This window comes from Pinus tabuliformis, chromosome 6 (assembly GCF_031772625.1).
Source record: "Pinus tabuliformis cultivar Carrire ecotype Pingquan chromosome 6, CPIR1, whole genome shotgun sequence".
Classification (NCBI taxonomy): Eukaryota; Viridiplantae; Streptophyta; class Pinopsida; order Pinales; family Pinaceae; genus Pinus; species Pinus tabuliformis.
This window is the reverse complement of record NC_142292.1, coordinates 1,601,268,103-1,601,290,733: the sequence shown is the minus strand read 5'-3', so window position 1 is coordinate 1,601,290,733 and position 22,631 is coordinate 1,601,268,103. Positions and strand designations below refer to the sequence as shown.

The 22,631-nt window shown below is 33.8% G+C and overlaps 2 protein-coding genes and 1 non-coding gene across 4 annotated transcripts; 2 read left to right on the top strand and 1 right to left on the bottom strand.

The window, feature by feature from the left end:
- Window positions 1-590: 590 nt before the first annotated feature.
- On the top strand, window positions 591-3,341 carry LOC149264979 (putative E3 ubiquitin-protein ligase XERICO). 2 transcript variants are annotated; one of them, XM_089391069.1, is made up of 3 exons: window positions 591-1,249; window positions 2,816-2,864; window positions 3,053-3,341. In XM_089391069.1, exon 1 carries the CDS (start codon window positions 668-670, stop codon window positions 1,193-1,195), a length of 528 nt encoding a protein of 175 aa, XP_089247195.1. In that variant the 5' UTR covers window positions 591-667; the 3' UTR covers window positions 1,196-1,249; window positions 2,816-2,864; window positions 3,053-3,341. The 2 variants fall into 2 exon arrangements, with proteins under 2 accessions (XP_089247195.1, XP_089247190.1); XM_089391064.1 differs by lacking the exon at window positions 2,816-2,864.
- Window positions 3,342-13,935: 10,594 nt separating this feature from the next.
- On the bottom strand, window positions 13,936-14,009 carry TRNAN-GUU (transfer RNA asparagine (anticodon GUU)). Its single transcript has one exon. It is a non-coding gene; the product is annotated as a tRNA-Asn (tRNA).
- A 6,223-nt stretch (window positions 14,010-20,232) lies between these two features.
- On the top strand, window positions 20,233-21,087 carry LOC149264977 (RING-H2 finger protein ATL64-like). Its single transcript, XM_089391059.1, has one exon. The coding sequence runs from the start codon at window positions 20,257-20,259 to the stop codon at window positions 20,782-20,784; it is 528 nt and encodes a 175-aa protein (XP_089247185.1). The 5' UTR covers window positions 20,233-20,256; the 3' UTR covers window positions 20,785-21,087.
- Window positions 21,088-22,631: the final 1,544 nt, after the last annotated feature.

The window sequence follows — 22,631 nt, the reverse complement described above, 5'->3', positions numbered from 1 at the left end:
AGTCTTCTGTGGGTTACGCTCGAAAAAACGTGTTTGCTTGAAAACATCAAACAATTTTCGTGCCAGAAGAGGAAATGAGATTTGGAAAGTCTTCCGTGGGTTACGCTCATCAAACAATTTTCGTGCCAGAAGAGGAAATGAGATTTGGAAAGTCTTCCGTGGGTTACGCTCGAAAAAACGTGTTTGCTTGAAAACATCAAACAATTTTGAAAGCATTATGGAGGGATGAAAGAAAGGAGGAGCAAACCGGCCCTTCATAACAAGAACACAGATGAGACGATCCTCCAACCGCATAAGCCAAACAGATAGATTTTTGCACCATCCCACCTTTAACATGGATGAGCCAACAAATAAAAATGGGACATTTAATCTATCAATTTATAATATGATAATTTTTTACCACAAAAATTTGAACCAATAAGCTTCAGATGTCTGAGATTTTGGACTCATTTCAATTATTCAGGCAACTCTTCTCAATTGCCGTACTCCAAGTCACATAATCTAAATAATGCAATTCCACTTAATACGATCACCTAACCTAACCGATCACGTGACTGACCAAACGCCAGGGAGTCCACACGATTGATTGTGATAAAGCGGCTCGACAATCACATCTCAGAGCTCCTCCCCAGAATTATTCAGTGGCAAACCTCAACCCACTGACACCATGCATTCCCTCTCTCTCCGCTTCTGGGACGATGCACGCAGCAGCTCCTCAGTCCGCGGTGTTCCTACGCTGCTGCTCGTCCTTGTTTTTGTATTGGCGTCGGCCAGGCGTTTTGTCAATTGGCTTCTCGCCCCTCTTCGTAATTTTGGGATTTTGGAAGAAGCCTCCCATCAATATCCTCCCGAGGAACCCCTCACTCTTTGGCCCCTCGCCCCTCGAAACGCTACGACTACTCATCATTCTTCTGTTGGTCATAATTCCCGCTTCATCTTCTCTACTGTTTCGTCCCCCGGTGACATTCCTCTACACATTCTCCGTGAGAAACTACCGGCCGTCACTGAATACGGCAGTTTAAGAGCAGATGGCCACGAAGATATTACATGTGCTGTTTGTCTCACTGATTTCCAGGCGACTGATCGAATCCGTCGGGTTGATAAATGTGGGCATGTTTTTCATATGGAATGTTTGGACAAGTGGATCGGTTATCATAGGTGCACTTGTCCTCTCTGCAGATCTCCCACATTCTAAACACAGCACGTTTGGAGATGCTCTATCATCAACAATATGAAGTCTGGTTTTCTGGTAATTGTTACTGTAACTCTATTGTGCTGGTCAAATCAAATGAAACAAGAAACCCCTTTGTGAAAAGGCTTGGCGTAGATTTAGGAACATTTTAGGTTGGATCTGGACAGTCTTTTCGGTTGTAGTTTTTCATTATTCAGTGAATCACTTTACAATTTTGTAGGTAATTTGATTATTTATATTTAGTTGGTTTGTTTTCATAAAATATCGGACTTTCACTCACCCGTGAGCGTTATTATTTTCATATAACCATCAATGGTGTATTCTACATAAGAACTGATTTCATGGACCATTTTCAGTAGAAAGCCGCCATTAGTTCTTAGTTCTTTGAAGATTCTCATAATGAATTTGTTCTTTGATATTGCTTTACTTTTGACTTTAAATTTGTGCCTTGAATTTAATGTTTACTATAAAAAGTACAATGAGTAAATTTTATTTTTCTATAATTTGAATACCTAATATTTTTTACTTCATGGAGAAGTCATGGGAAAATTGTACATTATCAACCTATATAACAGTATTTTACACAAAAACTTTGAGAGGCTTGCATAGAAATGGTTATTAAGAATCAATCCATTCTTTTTGCCACATATGAACGAGCGACCATTGTCCCATGTGGGAGAGATTTTGTAGGGGCAGATATCTACAAAATTGTTCATGATAGTGGCATTTTGGATTTTCCTTGCCAGAGGGTCAGTTTTCCTGAAACAACCCCAAGTTTCATCCAAGCTGATTGTGCAGTTTAGATCCCCTACGATAATGAGGGTCTGTAGTTCCATTATGCCAGATGATATGAATATGTCCCATAATTCCTATATATTTGAAGATATGAATTCCCCTCTTTCTCTGTATGGGGCATATATATTTAAGATATGAACATAACCTTGCATGCCACGGATATTTCCCTCTAAGAGAATACCAGCAAAGCATTTGAAAGCTTTCATGTTAATCCATCTCGGATACCATAAAGCCACTAGACCTCCCAAGAGACCCATAGCAGCTGTTGTAGTTATATGCCAAGTTGGAAACATTTTCTGGAAGTACTCAATAGCATAGGAACATTGTGCATCGTTTCTTGGATGAGAATAATGAATGGATATAGAGATAACAACAGGTTTTTGAGGGCTAGATATTTAAGGGTAGTCCCTAGACCCCGAATATTGAGGGAGATGATGCACATCATTGTAGGTCTTTTTCAGGCATCCGTGCTCTAAGGGCCCGTGAGGGGGAGATGTCACCTATGGGTTGCTTACTGATTCACCTTTGTTTAGCATTCTTCTGCCACCTATTGAAGGCATGACTTCGAGATACTTGAATGTAAAAAAATTTGTTTCTTGAGTGCTCTAGGATGAAGGTAAAGAGTTCTGTTTTTTTTATTGTCTTAATTTAAGAAATTTTAAAAAAATATTTATTGGATCTTAAGTTAAGACATTTAAAAAAATTTGTTTTGTTTTGTCTTACAATTAAATTTTTATTTTTTTTAGAAAATTGAAAAGATAACATATTTTTTAATATAAAATTAATATTTCATCTCAAATAAATATCTTAAACATCTCTTATGTGCAGTAATGTTATACAGAATTTCATAGGTCAATATGTCCAGATCAAAATCAAGGTATCTCGTTCTTCCCATTAATTCCCATCATACACTGAACTCGATCAAGTTTCAAAACTATGATAACTAATTCCTTAATGAATGGATAAATAATTGATTTCTTCATATTATTTGTTCTTATTTCAGCAAGCCCATCCATCTTCTTGGATTTTTAATTATATTGAGATAACACATGTTCTACTCCTCAGGAATATGATCCAGAAGTTCCGTGGAATTGTCAGTGGTCGGTCACCCAAACGATACAATTGCATAAACTTGAATTCTGAGGGTGTAGAAGACAGGTTCAGTATTCCTTTGACATTCATTTCAGAGCCACTTTTTTTTCTTTCAGAGTTTACTATTGCAGAAAATTTGAAACATTAGGTTTCACGGCTATCACAGTGAAAATGGTTTCAGAGACTTAAGGTTTTAGGCTTTTTTGTATTCGTGATTGTTTATTTTGGGAAAATTCTAAATTTAGCTTTCACTATCTTACAATAGTTGGTTGGTTCATATTGTAAATATATTGGTTTAATATGTGAAACAAAGTAGATATATATTAATAAAAAAATTTAATATTAAAATATAATATTAATAAGTAAATTAACAGGAAAATTGCATATACCTATTTTTTATGAATATGTAAGGCATTGCATTTTTAGTTCAAATTTTGTATGTATGCAGTTTAATAACAAATTTAAAGTTATCTAAAATAAATTATTAAAAACATTTAAATTTTCAATGACATTTTCATATTTTATGTTAAATCTTTTTGAAATAAGCTCATACACTTTTTTTGATGGTTGAAAAAGTCTTACCTCACAATGACAGTTTCATATTTTATCCCTATTTTGAGGATAACAAATTGGAGGATGTGAAATTACATTTCATTATAAAAATAGAAAAGAAAGAAATGTGACAATGCTACTCACAATCAAATTTTTTTTTCCAAATGCTTATATATTTATTTTGTACCTCTTTCAAATAATTTCTAATTATTTCAAATTTATCCACGGGAATACTTCCATTTAGATCTACCAAATTAAGGAATTTTTCAATTTTATTATTTTTTACTTAAAGTAATTAAGGTTTATTTTTTAGGTAGCTTTAGGTCAGGATTATTTCATTATTTTAAAAATATTTATATTATTATTTTAAGTTTTATAAAAATAAAAATAAAAATAAAATAATATATTGAGCATATTGAGTTACCTTGTATGCCTATATTGTGCTAATATATCCGAAATGGAAATTGTTAGCAAAATTTAAATTGACGCCTACAACATATATCAAACATATTTATTAATGTAGTTATGCTAATTAATTATGTTTACATAGAAAAAATAATATGTTCAAATGGAGAAAGCTTACAAAAATTTAAAATTAAAGTAAAAAAAAATGTCTTTTGAGCACAGAAAGACACACCTTGAGGATTTAAAATGACCCTAGAGCTTTCATGGTTACTTTCAAGAAGTCAAACTTTTTTAACACTTTTTCACAACACTATAATTTAAGGATAAATGTTTTTCATGTTTTTGTGATTAAGATGAATCTATTAAAGCAAACAAATCAAATGATCTTAGCAATCACACTAATTTGTCAATTTCTTCTCCATTAAGCTAAGTCAAAAGCATTAAACATTAATCAAATATGAAATTCTCATCACTTAGGTTTATATTATTAATAATCCCTTAGATTTATTAATATCTTAGGTTTATAATATTAATCCATAATATGTATAGTAATATATTAGGATTTATAATATTAATATTAACTTTAGTATTTTAATCTTAACATTTATAATATTAATCTTAACTTTAATATCTTAATCCTAGCTTTTATAATATTAATCCTAGAGTTAATAGTTTATAATATTAAGCTTTTTTGTTTATTAATCCATTAATATTGTAATATTAACATTCTCTTGGGTTTATAATATTAATAATCCCATGGGTTTATTAATCCTTTGGGTTTACAAAATTAATATCTTGGGTTTATAATATCAATAATCCATTGGGCCTTTAGGTTTATTTATCCCTTGGGTTCATAATATTAATGCTTTACATTTATAATATTAATAATTGTTAGGATTTATAATATTATTCCTTTGATTTTATAATATTGTTCCTTTGGGTTTATAATATTAATTACTTAGTTTTATTAATATTAATAATACCTTGATTTTATTGATGTAAATTGTAATGGATCTATAATATTAACCCTTATGTTTATTATATTTCAAGTTTATAATATTAATCTTTTTAAGTTTTATAATATTAATCTTAAAATTTATAATATTAATAATTTCTTTGATTTATAATATTATTCCTAACATTACATATTATTATAATTTAATAATAATATTTTATAAAATAATGTTTTTTTATAATATTATTATTTTTATTATTATTATTATAAATCTATACTATTTATTTCTATAAATTTATATCAACCATATTTACTAATATAATATAATTATGCACGAGAAAATTTAAACAATAGCCACACTGAAAACTAGATTCACAACACACAGATTGCCTTAATGGAGAGAGAAGTATTATATGATTAGGACAGTTAAATACAATACAACCTTCATTAACCTGGACATTGACTGTAAGTTTTCTCATGTCTCTTGTCCTAGTGTGGCTATATGACAATTTTGTCTTCTGCCTTTCCTTTCTCTCCCCTTAATCGAGAGTACAATGCGTTGGTAATTCCTATGCGCTGGTAATTCCTATGCGGAGGCTTACTTGTTAGGGTTGTTATTGGCAACAAAAATGGGTGGGGCTTGATTTTTATTCTGTCCTTTACAAATTAGACCACCATGCCCGGTAGGATTTTGGTATCTAAAATTCATCAATCTAAGAACTTTGGCTCTCACTTACGTTCTTGGGTCCAATGCTATCCCTGCCTCTAATTTTGGCTCTATTTTTGGTAGTCAACTTTGGTCCGTACTTCAACTCTGTTGCTCTACTTCTCCGCTCTGTTAACTAGACCATCATATTTAGCGACCAACGCCGTACTAATTGTACTTCGTTTGAGTGATACTCAATGCTCTCATGTAGGTGATATGGCACTAGTTAATGTGCATCTTGGTATTTTAGTAAAACACTGATTAGTAAATTATCATAATTGAAAATCCTAAAATTTGCATAAGTTTTTTTTTTTTTCAGAGAGAAAAAACCAGATAGATTATATTAAGAGAATATAATGAAACACATATACATAGTCAGATATTCATGCCTGGATGAACCTCAGCGTTCCTGAAAAGAAATAAGAAAGAGAGAAATGCAGATAATGGATGATGCATCCCAAACCGGCTGAAACAGATAATATGACATATAATCCTTATGAAGGAGGCAGGAACGACAAAATGTTCATATGCAAAACAGCCCAGCGAAAGCCATGACTGTAGAAAGAGAATGAAATCAAAAATGTCATCATCAAAACCTGTAGGAAAAAATCCCTACGAGATAGGAGTGATTGAACATTCAGTAATTCGCATCAGTATGGATGCAAGAGGGGCTCTGTGATCTTGAAAAATACAATCATTTCTCCATTTCCATAGTAGCCAGACAACCGTTACAAACAAGGAGCGGAGAGGAATACTTTGCTCACTCCACCACCTGTAGCCCTCCTGTACAGAAGCAAAAACTCGGTAAGGGAAACAAAAAGATAAAGACAATTCATACCAGATTTGTAGAGAGTTGGCGCATTGAAAGAACATGTGAGCATTTGTCTCGTGATCTGAGTGGCACATGGAACAGCGGCCCGGACCATTCCAGCCCCTCTTTTGAAGAACCTCCCAAGAGAGATTTCTGTTGGAGAAGACCAGCCAGGAAAATAGAATCATTTTGAGCGGGCATGTCACTTTCCATAGTGATAGAGGAAACAAAGGGACAGAGCCAGCAGTGGGACCATCAATCATTGCATTGTAAATGTCTTTGACCCGAATCGGCTGAGTTGAGTTCTTTATAGTCCATACCAATTTATCTTTATTACCTGAGCGCTGAAAGCCTTTGCTTGATAAGTTCAGGATCACCGAAGCCCATAATGGTCTCATGTGAGGGGGCAGCGATAAGTCCTCTTCGTCCATCCATACAGGGGATGAGGATGTCCATGATTTTATTAGCCTGTCCCACGTGAATATGCCCTTTGATTGGAGGAAGGTTATCAGGCATCTTGGTATCATCAATTCCAAGCCATTCACAATTGGGTCGATACCAATATAAATACTGGAACCCGAAAATATTCTCCATCGAAGATTCTCAAGAAAGAAGGGCAGTATTTTCCTGTAGCTGTTCCAAATAGCAGAGCCTGATTTAATACCAATAGAGGATCTACGATACCAATACACCAAACTGCGCCCTTTTAGGTATCTGTTTTGGATAATCTTGCTCCATGGACCGGAACCGAAGATGCCCCTGAAGAGAGATTTGCAAAGTAAAGCCTTCCCGAAAATTCTCATATTAATGAGCCCCCAACCACCAGTTTCCTTCGGCTTGGATATGGAGTCCATTCTAACCAAATGAATCTTGGACTGATGAGATTTTCCTCCCCACAAGAAATTACCTGCTAAAGAACACAATTTTTTAATGATTGAGACTGGAAGATGAAACAAGTGAGCCCAATATACCGATAATTGTGATAACACAGCCTGAACCAAAATGAATCTTCCAGCCAGAGATAAAAATCTCGATTCCCAACCAGAGATTTTTTTGAAAAATCTATCAGTAAGCCAGCTCCAGTCTCGTTTCCCATATCCATTGGCTTTCAATGTGTAACCAAGGTATTTGAATCCACTCCTGATAGTGGACTGTGATATACCAAATAACTCGGAGATCCATAATACAGTATCCATATCCGATTCATTATGATACAACATAGACTTTACCTTGTTTATCACCAGACCCGATGCCGATTGGAATTTAAGAAGAGTATCATGTAAGCATCTCCAGGACCTTCTACATAGCATGGAAAAGATAAGAACATCATCAACGAATAAGTTATGAGATAAGGAGATGTCTTTACAGATTTTTACAGGCCTGCATCTTTGATCCGACACCGCTTTTTTGATCTGATTGCTAAGAGTGTCCATCACGAGAATAAATAATAATGGAGATAATGGGCAACCTTGCCGGAGGCCTCTTTCAGCTTTGAAAAAGGATGTTGGAATGCCATTGATTATGACAGCATATTTGACATTTTCAACACATGCCATTATCCAGTTGATACATTGTGTTCTGAGACCAATTTTTGCCAGCAGGATTCTAAGAAAACCCCAGTCGACACAATCATAAGCTTTAGCCAAATCAATCTTCAAAATAGCAGCATCAATGTTTTTTGAAATAATAGAGAAAAGACATTCCTGAGTCATAGCCACCGCGTCCAGGATATTTCTGTCTTTGAGAAAGGCATGTTGCTGATTTGAGATGAATGAATTTAACACAGCCTTCATCCTTTCTGCAATGATCTTTGAGATGATTTTGAAGAGGATGTTGCATAAGGCAATCGGTCTGAAGTCATGGAACGTTTCAGATCGATCTTTTTTTGGAATAAGAGCTATAAATGTAGAAGTAATGGCGTTGTTTATATTTCCAGATAACCGTGAAGCCTCCACCATCCTTAACAAGTCATCTTTGAAGATGTCATAAAAGAATGAGAAGAACTCAATGGTCCAGCCATCGGGCCCAGGACTTTTGTCCTTTTTAAATGCTTTGATTGCCGCTTGAAGCTCTTCCTCCTTTATGGGGCAGAAAAAATTATCATTAGCCTGATCATTGAACATTTCAGGCATGAGGTCCACAGCCCATAAAATGTCTGATATGTTACTCTGTTGACGGCTATATTGTCTCTGGAAGAAGATTGTCGCTTCAGCAGAGATGTCTTGCTGTGATGATAATATGCCACCATTTCCATCCTGGATGTGCCATATGGAATTTATACTGTGTCTGGCATTGGCAAATTTATGAAAAAAATTTGTATTTCGATCACCCTCTCTGAGCCAAAGCGCTCTACTTTTGAGCCTCCATGTGGCTTCCTCCTCTTGCAATATCGCTTGTTTGGCTTTCTCCAATTCTCTGATTTTGTTCCTTTTTTCAAAAGACATACAATCAGCGCTTGTGGAGTTTAAAAGGGAGCATAACTTTCTTTGTATATCCGCAAACGCCTGTTTGTTTTTTTGTTTCTTTCGAATTTTCCAGTCCTTTGTTATCACCTTGAGACACTGAATCTTCTCTCTGAAAGTGGAAAAAAGAGCCATTTCAGATTCCTTTATCTCCTTCCATTTTTTGCGAATGACCTCGATGAAATCTTGATCTTCGAGATGAACTCTATTGAACTTAAAAGAGTAACCCAGCTGATGATCCAGTTCTTTCCAAGCCAAATAGATGGGCCTGTGATCCGATGTGAAATCAGAACCTGTGAAAGATATCGGCATGCCCCATGCATCAATGATCCCTGTCTTTACAATGAAACGATCCAACCTCTTCGCAATATAGGCAGCACCAGACCTTTTGTTGTCCCATGTAGGCATCCTTTTCCTCGGCCGTATATCGACCAAATCCCTGCTTAAAAATTCCTGTCTTAGTCGTTCTCCCAGGGGATCATTCTTCCTGCCCGTCCCCCAAACTTCATCAGATTCTAAAGTGACATTGAGATCCCCAGCGATCATTAAGGATTCCATATCCAATAGTTCAGAGTCAATTAACTTTTCCCAAAACGAAAGCCGATCCCTGCATGGAGCATAAATGTTTAACATATTGATGGAGAGAGATTGTCCCCTGGCATAAGCAGAAATAAGGATGCCTGCGCAACATTTGAATGCTCTCGCATTAATCCATGTGGGGTCCCACAGCACAACCAATCCACCTGATTGTCCAGTAGCTTCCGTGGAAACCATATGCCAGGCCGGAAACATCTTCCTGAAAAAAGCCAAAGTAACTGAGCTTGAATGCATTGTTTCCTGTATGAAAATAATTTTAGGAAGAGCCGAGAGAAAGATATTCTTGAGCGCCAGAAATTTGGGGGCTGCGCCCAGGCCCCTTATATTCATGGATATTAAAAAGGTCATGTGGACGGCTGTCCAGTCTCCCATGCTCTAAGGGACTGTGTTCCAGAAGATTCCAAAATTGGGACCTCTACTAGCGACAGGTTTGTAATACCATAATCAGAGGCAATCGACCTACCCTGAAAATGCCTGCTGCCACCCCTCTATTTTTTCCGTACCGTGATATTCCTTGCAGAATTAGGGCTTATGGATGGCAGGGGAGGGGAAGCAAGTTTGTGAATAGTGAGGGGTTCAAGGACCGAGGGATTCCTGAGGAGAAAAATGTCGAGATCACTGTCAGACTTGTTGACGACCGATTGTACAGGAGAGTTGTGCGGGGTAGGCGAAGGCGCGAGGCCTTTTCCTTTCGGATTATCTGCAAATGGAGAGACCGGAGATGGAGACCGGGACTGGATCTGAATAGGATGGGATCCTACGACAAAGTCACCTTTGTCCATAGACGATGGAAGAGGAACAGGTGGGATCTCAATGGGTTCGGGCGTAGGGGAGCTTATAAAAGCCGCTTTGCTTGGGGCCTCCGTGCGATCTTGAGGGTATAATTGCTCGCTGGGGGCAGTGTCCTGGGAAAATGGGAGATTTTCATGTATAAAATTACCTTCCGGATCTGATCCAACGTTCCTGCCCTGGTCATGTTGATGCCTCTTGGATCTTCCTTTCAATCGGAATTTGCAATTTTTAATGAGATGACCAGTATGATGACATCTAGAACAGCAAAATGGAATCCCCCAAAAATCAAGCCTTTGGTTGATTTTGGTTCCATCCCATGCAATCACAATGTGATCAGGATATCCGCCCTTGTAAGGTTTTTCAATCAGTATCCATGCAATCCTCTTGTCCTTTTCACCTCTGCACCAAGGATCCACATATATGAATTTACCAATAGAATTACCAATCTCAAAAAGGGTTTCTAAGGTCCACAGTTCCAAGGGTAAGTTGGGTAACTTGACCCAGATCATAAGTTTGCATAAGTTTGCAGATCTTAATGGCCTACGAATTTCTCTTTTTTCAAAACCTACCGCAGAACATACAATGTGGGTTCAAAAAGTCTGGCACAGTATTAATAAATAAACATGATTCGAAGGAACCAACAACTTAAATCCACAACAACATATGCCAGTAATATAAGCCGTAGTCTAACAAGATTGTTTTTTTTCCCGAAAGTTATGGTTTCAGTTATATTTTGAAAAAATTCAGCTGGCATTTCTATAAATCCAACTAAAAACTGTTCAATTTCATAAGTTTAGGTGTTTTAATAGTTTTTGATGGCGCTGAATGTATTTCCACCATAAAAACATGATTCAAACACTACCTCTACAAGATTTTTTGAATTTGTTTTACCCAACCACTTTTAACCATACCGACAATTCCTCCGAAATCCACTTTTAACCATCAGCACATCAGCGCAATTCCTTAGCCTCCCTAAACTACTACTTCCATTCCCTTATTATGTGCAAACTACCCTGTTACATCAACCATCTAATTGGAAGATGGAATAGACGGGAGTAGATAAAATAACCAATCAATTTCTTGACAATGAGAATAGTACAGCGTATCATCTCTCTCTGATTCATGACTAACACTAAATAATCTTAACAACATGCATACATATTAATTCAAAAGAATAATACCATAACAATACCACGGAACATATTAATTCAAAAAATAATATCATGCATAACATTATGCATGCTTCTTGATCTGGAACTTGTCAGTTCACAAGAATAATACCGTGGATTCATTGACAAACCGTCGTTATTCGAACTGAAGTACAAAAATAATGCAGGCAAAATGGTGTGTTCTTATTTCATTATGGATGTTGATGTGTTTGATTACCAACAACTCTTCATTCCCTGAAAAGGGTATAGTAGTAGATAGACTCTAAACAACTGGAATTTTCAATTTCAGTACAAGTACATATAAATTATAAATTCATCTTTTATATAAATTTTGTTTTTACATTTTATTATGTAAAATGGAATAATAATGATTTATAGGTTTTTTTATAACTTTGTGTTTAAATTTATTCAATAAACATAAAAAAATTATACTTACTATAAAAAATATTCTAAACAGTATATAAAAATTACATTTCTGAAATTCAAATATATATATTTAACTTAATATCTTTTTTTTTCTAAATTATATAGATAAATAGATGTAGTTGATTGATTTTAATTTTAAATTTATCTAGTGTCAAGGAAGATCATAATCTTTCTTCACATTTTGAACTAAAAAAAAGATGTAACTATATATATAAATAGATGTAGACTATATATATAAATAGATGTAGTTGATTGGTTTTAACTTTGAATTTATCAAGTGTTAAGAAATATCAAAATCTTTCCTTAAATTTTGAACTCAAAAAAATTACAGCTTAAGAGCCCATTTATGCAAATTAAAATATATCCTACCATTTCAAAAAATGAATAAAAACTGCTTTTCTTAATAAAGTCACTAGTTCCATAATTTATAATCTCCTCCCTACAAATTAAAATCTATCTATACAAATATGAAATGTATCTTTTTCATATTTGTTTATATTAATATTGTTCTGATATTTTTTACAATGACACTGGTGACAATATGATTCATATTTGATTGAAAGTGCCCTTAGTGATTCTCTTCGATTCATTTTAGATTTGACTTTTTGTTTCAATTTTTGTTCTTAGTTTTCATCTTTTAAATTTATCAAGATAATGAAACAAGATATGTAACATATATTATTCCGTGCAATTTATTCCTCTTTGCTTTATCTTTTGTTCTTAGTTTCTTTTTTGCTTTTGTTCTTAGTTTCTTTTTTGCTTTTGCTTTATCTTATATTTTTAATTAAAAAAATTTAAGTGTATATGTTTTAATCATTTAATATGGATAGTATATATATTCTGCATACAATTTATACTTCTTCGGTTTATCTTTTGTTCTAGCTTAAATTTTTATATTGAAAAATATATATTTGATTGAAAGTGCTCTTAGTGACTCTCTTCCATTCATTTTAGATTTGACTTTTTGTTTTATTTTTTTTTCTTAGTTTTTATCTTTTAAATTTAATGAAACAAGCTATTTAGCATATATTATGCAATGCAATTTATTCTTTTTTGCTTTATCTTTTGTTCTTAGTTTAGTTTTTTTTTTCCTTATATTTTTACCCCAAAAAAAATTAAAGTGCATATGTTTTAATCATTTAATATGGATAGTATATATATTTTGCAATGAAATTTATACTTTTTAGTTTATTTTTTGTTCTTAGTTTAAACTTTTGTATTGAAAAATATATATTCTTAGTATATATATTCTGCAATGCAAATTATATAGCTTTGGTTTATCTTTTGTTCTTAGTTTATTTGGTTTATTTTTTTTTTGTTAGTTTAAACTTTTATATTGAAAAATGTATATCCTTCTTAGTTTAAGCTTTTATATTTGGTTTAGTATATATATTCTGCAATGCAATTATATGTTCTTAGTTTAAACTTTTATATTGAAAAATGTATATTCTTTTTAGTTTAAATTTTTATATTTGGTTTTGTATATATATTTTGCAATGTAATTTATATTTCTTTGGTTTATCTTTTGTTTTTAGTTTAAATTTTTATATTTGGTTTATCTTTCATTTTTCATTAAATTAAACTTTTATATTGAAAAATAAATATTCTGCAATGCAAAGCACCACTTTTAAAAATGTATATTCCGCAATGCAATTTATACGACTTTTGAATTTTTAAATTTTTATATTTGGTTTTGTATATATATTTTGCAATGCAATTTATATTTCTTTGGTTTATCTTTTGTTCTTGGTTTAAATTTTTATATTTGGTTTATCTTTTATTTTTCGTTAAGTTAAATTTTTATATTGAAAAATAAATATTCTGCACTGCAGCACCACTTTTAAAAATGTATATTCCCCAATGCAATTTATAAGACTTTTGAATTTTACAATGTGCTTGATATCTACGCTGGAAATATTTTAAAAAGCTATATTCTGCAATGCAATTTATACAAATTTTAAACAAACGTGCTTGATATCTACGCTAGAAGGAGGGCTTGAACCTCCGACCTTGTGGTTAACAGCCACACGCTCTAACCAACTGAGCTATTCCAGCCACTAAATCAATATTGCCGCTGAACCTGTCCCCAACTCCATGACAGAACACAAATAAAAAAACTTCCACCTTTGATCCTTTAACCACATCCACATTCTTTAATCACTTACCCAGCAAAAAAATACGGTAACGGTAACCAATTTACAGTTGGTCACAGGTTAGAATGTAAACATGAAAGAGAGGCGTTGGAATTAGAACAAGTGCTTGGTATGCGCCTATCGCAAATTTCGTCGAGGGAGCATATTACGAAATCCAGGTATCCCAAGTATCAAAGCGTCCTACATCCTAAACCGCTGGCCTCGCCGTTCAGGCCGTTGCATTTGTAACCATGCAAATGTCACGGTTTTTTGTGTTGAGGATACTTCGATTTTATGAAAATTTCGCACTTTAAACAACCGCGAATCAAGTAAACTTACAACCTTATAACGAGGTCCCAGATATCCGGCTTTCTGTTTTACAGTTAACTGAACATATATTAAGGGAATCGTTTATATTAAGGGAATCGTTTATTGAGGCTGAGAAATTGTCTGGACAGTTACGAGTGGTAGTTTGGATAAAAAAAATTAAAATTTTTTGTAGGTATAGTGTTTAAATCATGTTTTTGATGGCGGAAATAAATTTAGTTTATCAAAAACTTCTTCACACTAAAAATTATAAAATTTGACAACTTTTATTTAAAAAATCTCTGCCAATTTTTTTTTAGAAATATAACCAAAATCATTGTACTAATTGAGGAAAATAAAAAATGACTGTTTTCACTTACAGTTATGAATGCAATCATTGTACAAACCTAATTAATTAGCAGGTCCCTTTGTCTTATTCTAGTATAATTTGCTTAGTTTCAGGTTTGGATAAGTTGAGAGAAAAGTAAGTGTTTAGAGGATCAATCTCTTTTTGCTACAAAAGAGGTTTGCATCTCAAGAGAGATTTGATCATGAATGATGACTTGAGATGAATCTAGAATAATATCATAAATTCACTTAAAAATTTATTAAAAACTTGCTAAAAACAAATTAAAAAATAAAATAAAAAACTTAAAATTTTGTGGCCCACCATTTTTCCTCATCCTAACTGTGCATCTACTATATGCTAAGAGAAATCAAATACTTTTTCACTATGATTTTTTTTTTGGTCTCAAGAAAGATGTAATATCTCTGCACTTCGTAGATGGGAAAGTAAAATAAATCTAGTGTGGTATAATAAATATTTGATTCATTTGAAAAATAAATAAAAACTTATAATAATTATACTCAGTAATTTAATTTATATTAAATAAAAAATATCTATATTAATTCTTATGACTCAAATTAATAATTAATTATATATATATATATATCTCAATGTATTTTAAAAAATAAAAAACTTAATTCGATAAATATTCAAAATTAAAATAAATTTTAATTAAATTAATTTATAAAAATAAGTTTTTTTTCGGTGTTTTCGCATTTTAATCTAAATTTGATGCTCCCAATTTTATTCAACAAAATTTTACCCAAAGCTTTTTGTTTAGCAAACAATTGAGGTCTTATTGCAGCTTTCACGTTGCACGATGCAAAAATATTAAGGCAATCTTATCTTATCCAAAGTACACGGCAGGTATATTGCAATCGATGTCGCTCTCCCCAGCATTACTTTCAACTAAAACAATAAATATTGACAGTTTTTTAACTGGCCAATCATATGCACTAAAATCTTGGGAGTCTTATCGCTGGGTAAAACTCATTTTTTGAGATAAAGTTAGGATAAAGTTAAAAGATAAATCAAAAGAAAACTGACTAATGCTAGCCTTGGCCAGCATTAATTCATAACATTTTATGTAAATTTAATCGGCATCAAAACAAATTTTATCCAAAGTTCACTCACGGCCTTGCCATGCAATTGTGTCACCGCCTTGCTGCACCTCTCAACTACTCGCTGCCACCACCTCTCAGAGATTGGACACCTGTCATAAAAAAATAAACTCGTAATCCCACTCGCCATTTCCTATGTTATTCTGCTTAATCAATTCACCAAGGTTAATGTGGTTGAGGTTGAGAGAGGGTGTAAACATCAACGCTATCATTTGCAGTTGAAAAACTGAACTTTGAATGTTTATACATTGTACATTTATAACCAGAACATTTCGAACCAGAAGCATGATTGAAAGGGAATTGGAAATATCGCTTGAAGAGGAAGGTCTGGAATCTTAGCAAACCCATCAAAAGCCACATGCAGTTTCAAATTCTGCAGGAATTGCGCTGCTACTGCCTGTTGCAACACATGAATTGTCGCAAAAATCAGACTTCCAAGTTTTCTACAACGGGTCTAGAAGGAAACCAAGGAATTGGGTCGCTAATACCTATCGGAATGAATGAATTGTCGCAACAAATTAGACTTCCAAGTTTGCTGCAACAGATCTGGAAGGTTCGATTCAGGTATAAGGCTGAGTTGAGATACTTCCACCCACCGTATGGGTGATCTTGTTATATCGAGAGATATAGTTGTAGAAATAATCAAGACAGACCGAACTAAGCGTTCCCCATTTAATGTAATATTCACCATAAACAAATGTTGAATTTCTACGAACGTTTAACATGGTTATTTGATGGCATGTAATTCTTTGCGTTGTTCCCTTCATCTATTCATGGTAATAGTTTTGCTTCTATCACTCAAGCTTTTACTATATAAAGTGTTTGCTTAATTTATCAGGAATTAATTTCACTCTGATTTCATTATTATTGCTTTGCTAAGTGCTTCAGAGGTGGTTTCTCTGATTTCATATTTAAGGTTTGTCCATATGTTTCTGTTTCTAACCTTCTATCATAACAGACAACTAGAAGATGTGTCAAACATTCCAAAATCCGGAGTCTTTTGTGGTAAATAGTATCATCTTTCTATTTTGAAAAGAGTTATTATTGAAAATATCCATTATTAACCTTTGCAAGCCTTACTATGAATGGAAAATCTCTTTTATTCTGAAATTTGGTGGTTTTATTTGAAGTTTTATAAGTCATCTAGTGAGTTTTTCTAGATCACTAGTCAATCTTCACTCTTTGGTGAGTTGAGCCTGGTAACTTTACTCTTGATAATGAAACTACATTTTTGAACCCATACCTTTTGTGTTATCAGGCACCAGCACCCTGTACAAATGTCTTCAAAGGATTTTATGGGATTCTGTGAAAATAATGAACATTCATTTTGTTGTATATGTACAGCTATGTGTCAAGCCTATGAATGTAAGTTGTAGATGTCGTCCTCAATAAAATTAAAAGATAAGATATTAGATTGTAGTCGTTTGAGTTCTAAACATCATTGCTTCTTGCAGCATTTTACGAACCTTGTATACTCACACTCAGGAGTGCCCACATGTTTGAGTTCTAAACATCATTGCTTCTTGCAGCATTTTACGAACCCTGTATACTCACACTCAGTAGTGCCCACATTTTACGAAACCTATATCCTCGCACTCAGGAGTGCCCATGGTCTTATGAAAAACTTCATCGTTATTCTAGATATCCTCCATTGCATTTTTTTTCTTTTGAATTGATTCCCTAATACTTGTATTTATTAGTCTCTTTTAGCTTCGATGTTCTCTTGCCAATGTCAACAGAGGAATCCATCTGCAAGATATAAAGTTGTTATCTGAAAATTTTCAGCACAACTTCTTCAGTTTTCCCAGGGTGCGACAACCTGAAATTGTTCACCCATATCCATAGACATCTATAGACATCAGACCACATATGTTCTGAATTTGAAAAAACATTTTCAAAAATAATAATAAAGTTGTATTTGTATTCATATTATTTTCTACTTTGTAGATTATAAGGTTCATATAAAAAACTATTTTTAATATAAAAGTTAGTAATTTTATTTCTTTATGATGGAAAGAAATATGTTAGTATTTGCATTTTCCGAAGAAAAAAAGCATTTCTGATTTTTACATCATATTTGATTCCTGAAATAAATAATTATAAAAACCAAACATACCATTTTTTATGATCTCAGTTAGTTAATAATTGATTATTTTTCTAAACAAACTTAATTTTTATCATATATTAGGTCATATTGAATATAGAATAGTTTTTTTTAATTGTAAATAAAATTTTTAGGTCATATTGAATATAGAATAGTTTTCGTTTTAATTGCAAATGAAAATTTAAAATAAATAGAATGTCATATCTAGAATCGTGACATATTTTACACCTTCCCCAATCTAGAAAATGTTTTGTTCTGACGCTGAAGGTAATCACTTTAACTTTGATATTATTTTTGCTTCTATGGAAGTAGACAAGTGACCTATTTTTATTCTTCTGAAAATAACTGCTTTCAATAATAAAATTACATATCTAAATACAAAGAAATTATTATAAAAAAAAATTACATATATAAATTCAAAGAAATTTAACCGTTTCTAAAATATTCAAAACCTAAAATCGAGTGTATTAAAAAATAATCACTGTTATCGAATTTACATTAACATAAATTTAAAATTCCAACCTTCTTCGAGTGATCGACTTGTGCATTATGTTTCCTCTTACCGTCGTCGTCCCATCTTGGATGAAATGAAAAGTCCTGCATGATATCATTCAACTATTCACTGATTAGATTTGTCTATTTGATACTTGGTGTAACTATCGTTAAAGAAGCAAAACAATCCACAATGCCTGTAAAATATTATCCGGAAAAGACTTTTTCAAGCACTGTTATGATAGTATGATCGTCCTGTGCAGCACCCACATGAATTGATGTCAGCTAGCTTCTTTGCCGAAAGCACGAGAAATGGTGCACAAATCAAAAAAGGGCTTCATTTGTGCTTGAGGGAGGCCATTCGCTTACTGCAGGGACTATCGGCTGCATGCAACACTTGTTTAGATTTAGTATTTTTAAAAAGTTTTAAAATATTTTTATTATGAAATTCTAATAATTCTAACAAAACTTTAGATTTGTAATTCTTGATCAAATTTTTAACTAATTAAACAAAAATACTTCCAAAACATTTAACGTATACACCACAACAATTCTTATACACTCAACTTTGAACACCAGAAAGAGTCGGACTAACTCATGAATCACCTCCTGAAATAAAGTATACTGTGATATTGTACGTCGCACCAAATATTTAATACGAAAGAAGTTGCTGTCCTGCAGCGCTGGATTTTTGGGTCGCTGAGATGTTACATCAAACAATTTTGAAAGCATATGCAAATGCTTAAAAAAACATGTAACATGTTATATATGCTCTTGTTATTTAAAACATCCTTACGGCATTTTCGTTGATTCCGATTAATAATTTAAAAACCAAGCAACTTGTCACATTGGACAATTTTCACAATCTCCTTACTCGTTTTCACAGATTTAAAAAATATATATTAATTGTCGCTGATAATTTTTAATTATATTTGAAATTGACTCAACATTTTTGTGTAAAATTAATGGTTCACAATTCACCTTCCAAATTAACTTGTAATCTATCAAATTAACCGTTGAGTTTTTCTGATAAGCCTACCTTTAATTTGCTCTTCAAATTCGGATCTCGAATATCTTTCTTTTTCTTAATTATCAAGCATATCTTCTTTACTCAAATTCCATATCTGAACTCCTATATTTCATATATATATATACAAGTATTATATCAGGTTTAAAAGATGTATTAAAAATATATATATAGAAAAACTGACAAATCTAACCCATGGTTAGGGCCACATCCTAATACCATTCATCTAAATAATAAAAAAAAAACATGAAACAAAACATAATTACCAGTACCCTTATCAACATAGCCAACAAATAATAGATGGTCACAAGCACCCATCTACAAGTCCAGCATTATGGAGGGATGAAAGAAAGGACGAGCAAACCGGCCCTCCATAACAAGAACACAGATGAGACGATCGTCCAACCGCATAAGCCAAACAAATAGATTTTTGCACCATCCCACCTTTAACATGGATGAGCCAACAAATAAAAATGGGACATTTAATCTATCAATTTATAATATGATAATTTTTTACCACAAAAATTTGAACCAATAAGCTTCAGATGTCTACTCATTTCAATTATTCAGGCAACTCTTCTCAATTGCCGTACTCCAAGTCACATAATCTAAATAATGCAATTCCACTTAATACGATCACCTAACCTAACCGATCACGTGACTGACCAAATGGCCGTGAGTCCACACGATTGATTGTGATAAAGCGGCTCGACAGCCACATCTCACAGCTCCTCTCCAGAGTTTTTAAGTGGCAAACCTCAACCCACTGACACCATGCATTCCCTCTCTCTCCGCTTCTGGGACGATGCACGCAGCAGCTCCTCAGTCCGCAGTGTTCCTACGCTGCTGCTCGTCCTTGTTTTTGTATTGGCGTCGGCCAGGCGTTTTGTCAATTGGCTTCTCGCCCCTCTTCGTAATTTTGGGATTTTGGAAGAAGCCTCCCATCAATATCCTCCCGAGGAACCCCTCACTCTTTGGCCCCTCGCCCCTCTGAACGCTACGACTACTCATCATTCTTCTGTTGGTCATAATTCCCGCCTCATCTTCTCTACTGTTTCGTCCCCCGGTGACATCCCTCTACACATTCTCCGTGAGAAACTACCGGCCGTCACTGAATACGGCAGTTTAAGAGCACATGGCCACGAAGATATTACATGTGCTGTTTGTCTCACTGATTTCCAGGCGACTGATCGAATCCGTCGGGTTGCTAAATGTGGGCATGTTTTTCATATGGAATGTTTGGACAAGTGGATCGGTTATCAGAGGTGCACTTGTCCTCTCTGCAGATCTCCCACATTCTAAACACAGCACATTTGGAGATGCTCTATCATCAACAATATGAAGTCTGGTTTTCTGGTAATTGTTACTGTAACTCTATCGTCTTGGTCAAATCAAATGAAACAAGAAACACCATTGTGAAAAGGCTTGGCGTAGATTTAGGAACATTTTAGGTTGGATCTGGACAGTCTTTTCGGTTGTAGTTTTTCATTATTCAGTGAATCACTTTACAATTTTGTAGGTAATTTGATTATTTATATTTAGTTTCTTTGTTTTCATAAAATATCGGACTTTCACTCACCCGTGAGTGTTATTATTTTCATATAACCATCAATGGTGTAGTCTACATAAGAACTGATTTCATGGACCATTTTCAGTAGAAAGCCGTCATTAGTTCTTTGAGGATTCTCATAATGAATTTGTTCTTTGATATTGCTTTACTTTTGACTTTAAATTTGTGCCTTGAATTTAATGTTTACTATGAAAAGTACAATGAGTAAATTCTATTTTTCTATAATTTGAATACCTAATATTTTTTACTTCTTATTGCCATCTCAGATCATTGTTAATTACATAATTTATAAGATGATTTATGATCCTTTCTTCAAATAGCTAAGTTTTTTCCGTTCTGTATCCTTTCCAAAACTTTTTATTGCATTCTCTGTGTCAGAGTTGAGGACGTTGTCCAATCTAGAATTCGAAGACAGCAGTCACCATGCATGAACAAATAACTATGAACATAATTTCAGCATTAAATTTTAAAATTTTCCCAAGAACCCGTAATATTAAAATTTTCCCAAAGTGTCATGTACCATATTATTAAAGTCAGGATCATGCAGTAATGTTCTATTGAATTTGGAAGGGAGTCCCAAATGGGGTACTCTTTCTCTCCATTATAGAGTGATGGGTCTATGATCAGATATAAAGTTACTGATGGTATTTACTCGGACATCTCCCAATCGATCCATTAATTGTTCATGTATTAAGAATCAATCCAGTCTTTTTGCCACATATGCAGAGCTCGAGCGACCATTGTCCCATGTGGGAGAGATTTTGTAGGGGCAGATATCTACAAAATTGTTCATGATAGTGGCATTTTGGATTTTCCCTGCCAGAGGGTCAGTTTTCCTGAAACAACCCCAAGTTTCATCCAAGCTTATTGTGCAGTTTAGATCCCCTACGATAATGGGGGTCTGTAGTTCCATTATGCCAGGTGATATGAATATGTCCCAGAATTCCCCTCTTTCTCTATATGGGGCATATATATTTAAGATATGAACATAACCCGGCATGCCATGGATATTTCCCTCTAGGAGAATACCAGCAAAGCATTTGAAAGCTTTCATGTTAATCCATATCGGATACCATAAAGCCACTAGACCTCCCAAGAGACCCATAGCAGCTGTTGCAGTTATATGCCAGGTTGGAAACATTTTCTGGAAGTACTCAATAGCATCAGGAACATTGTGCATCGTTTCTTGGATGAGAATAATGAAAGGATGTACAAATAACAACAGGTTTTTGAGGGCTAGATATTTAAGGGTAGTCCCTAGACCCCAAATATTGAGGGAGATGATGCACATCATCGTAGGTCTTTTTCAGGCATCCGTGCTCTAAGGGCCAGTGAGGGGGAGATGTCACCTATGGGTTCCTTACTGATTCACCTTTGTTTAGCATTTTTCTGCCACCTATTGCAGGCATGACTTCGAGATACTTGAATGTAAAAAATTTTTTTATTGAGTGCTCTAGGATGAAGGTAAAGAGTGTTGGCATTATGATACAAGTGTTGTCCTTGATGGCAACTCACTCAGAGGATGATACAGGTGATGGCAACTTAATAAGAGGACAGATCTTAATACATCAGAGATATA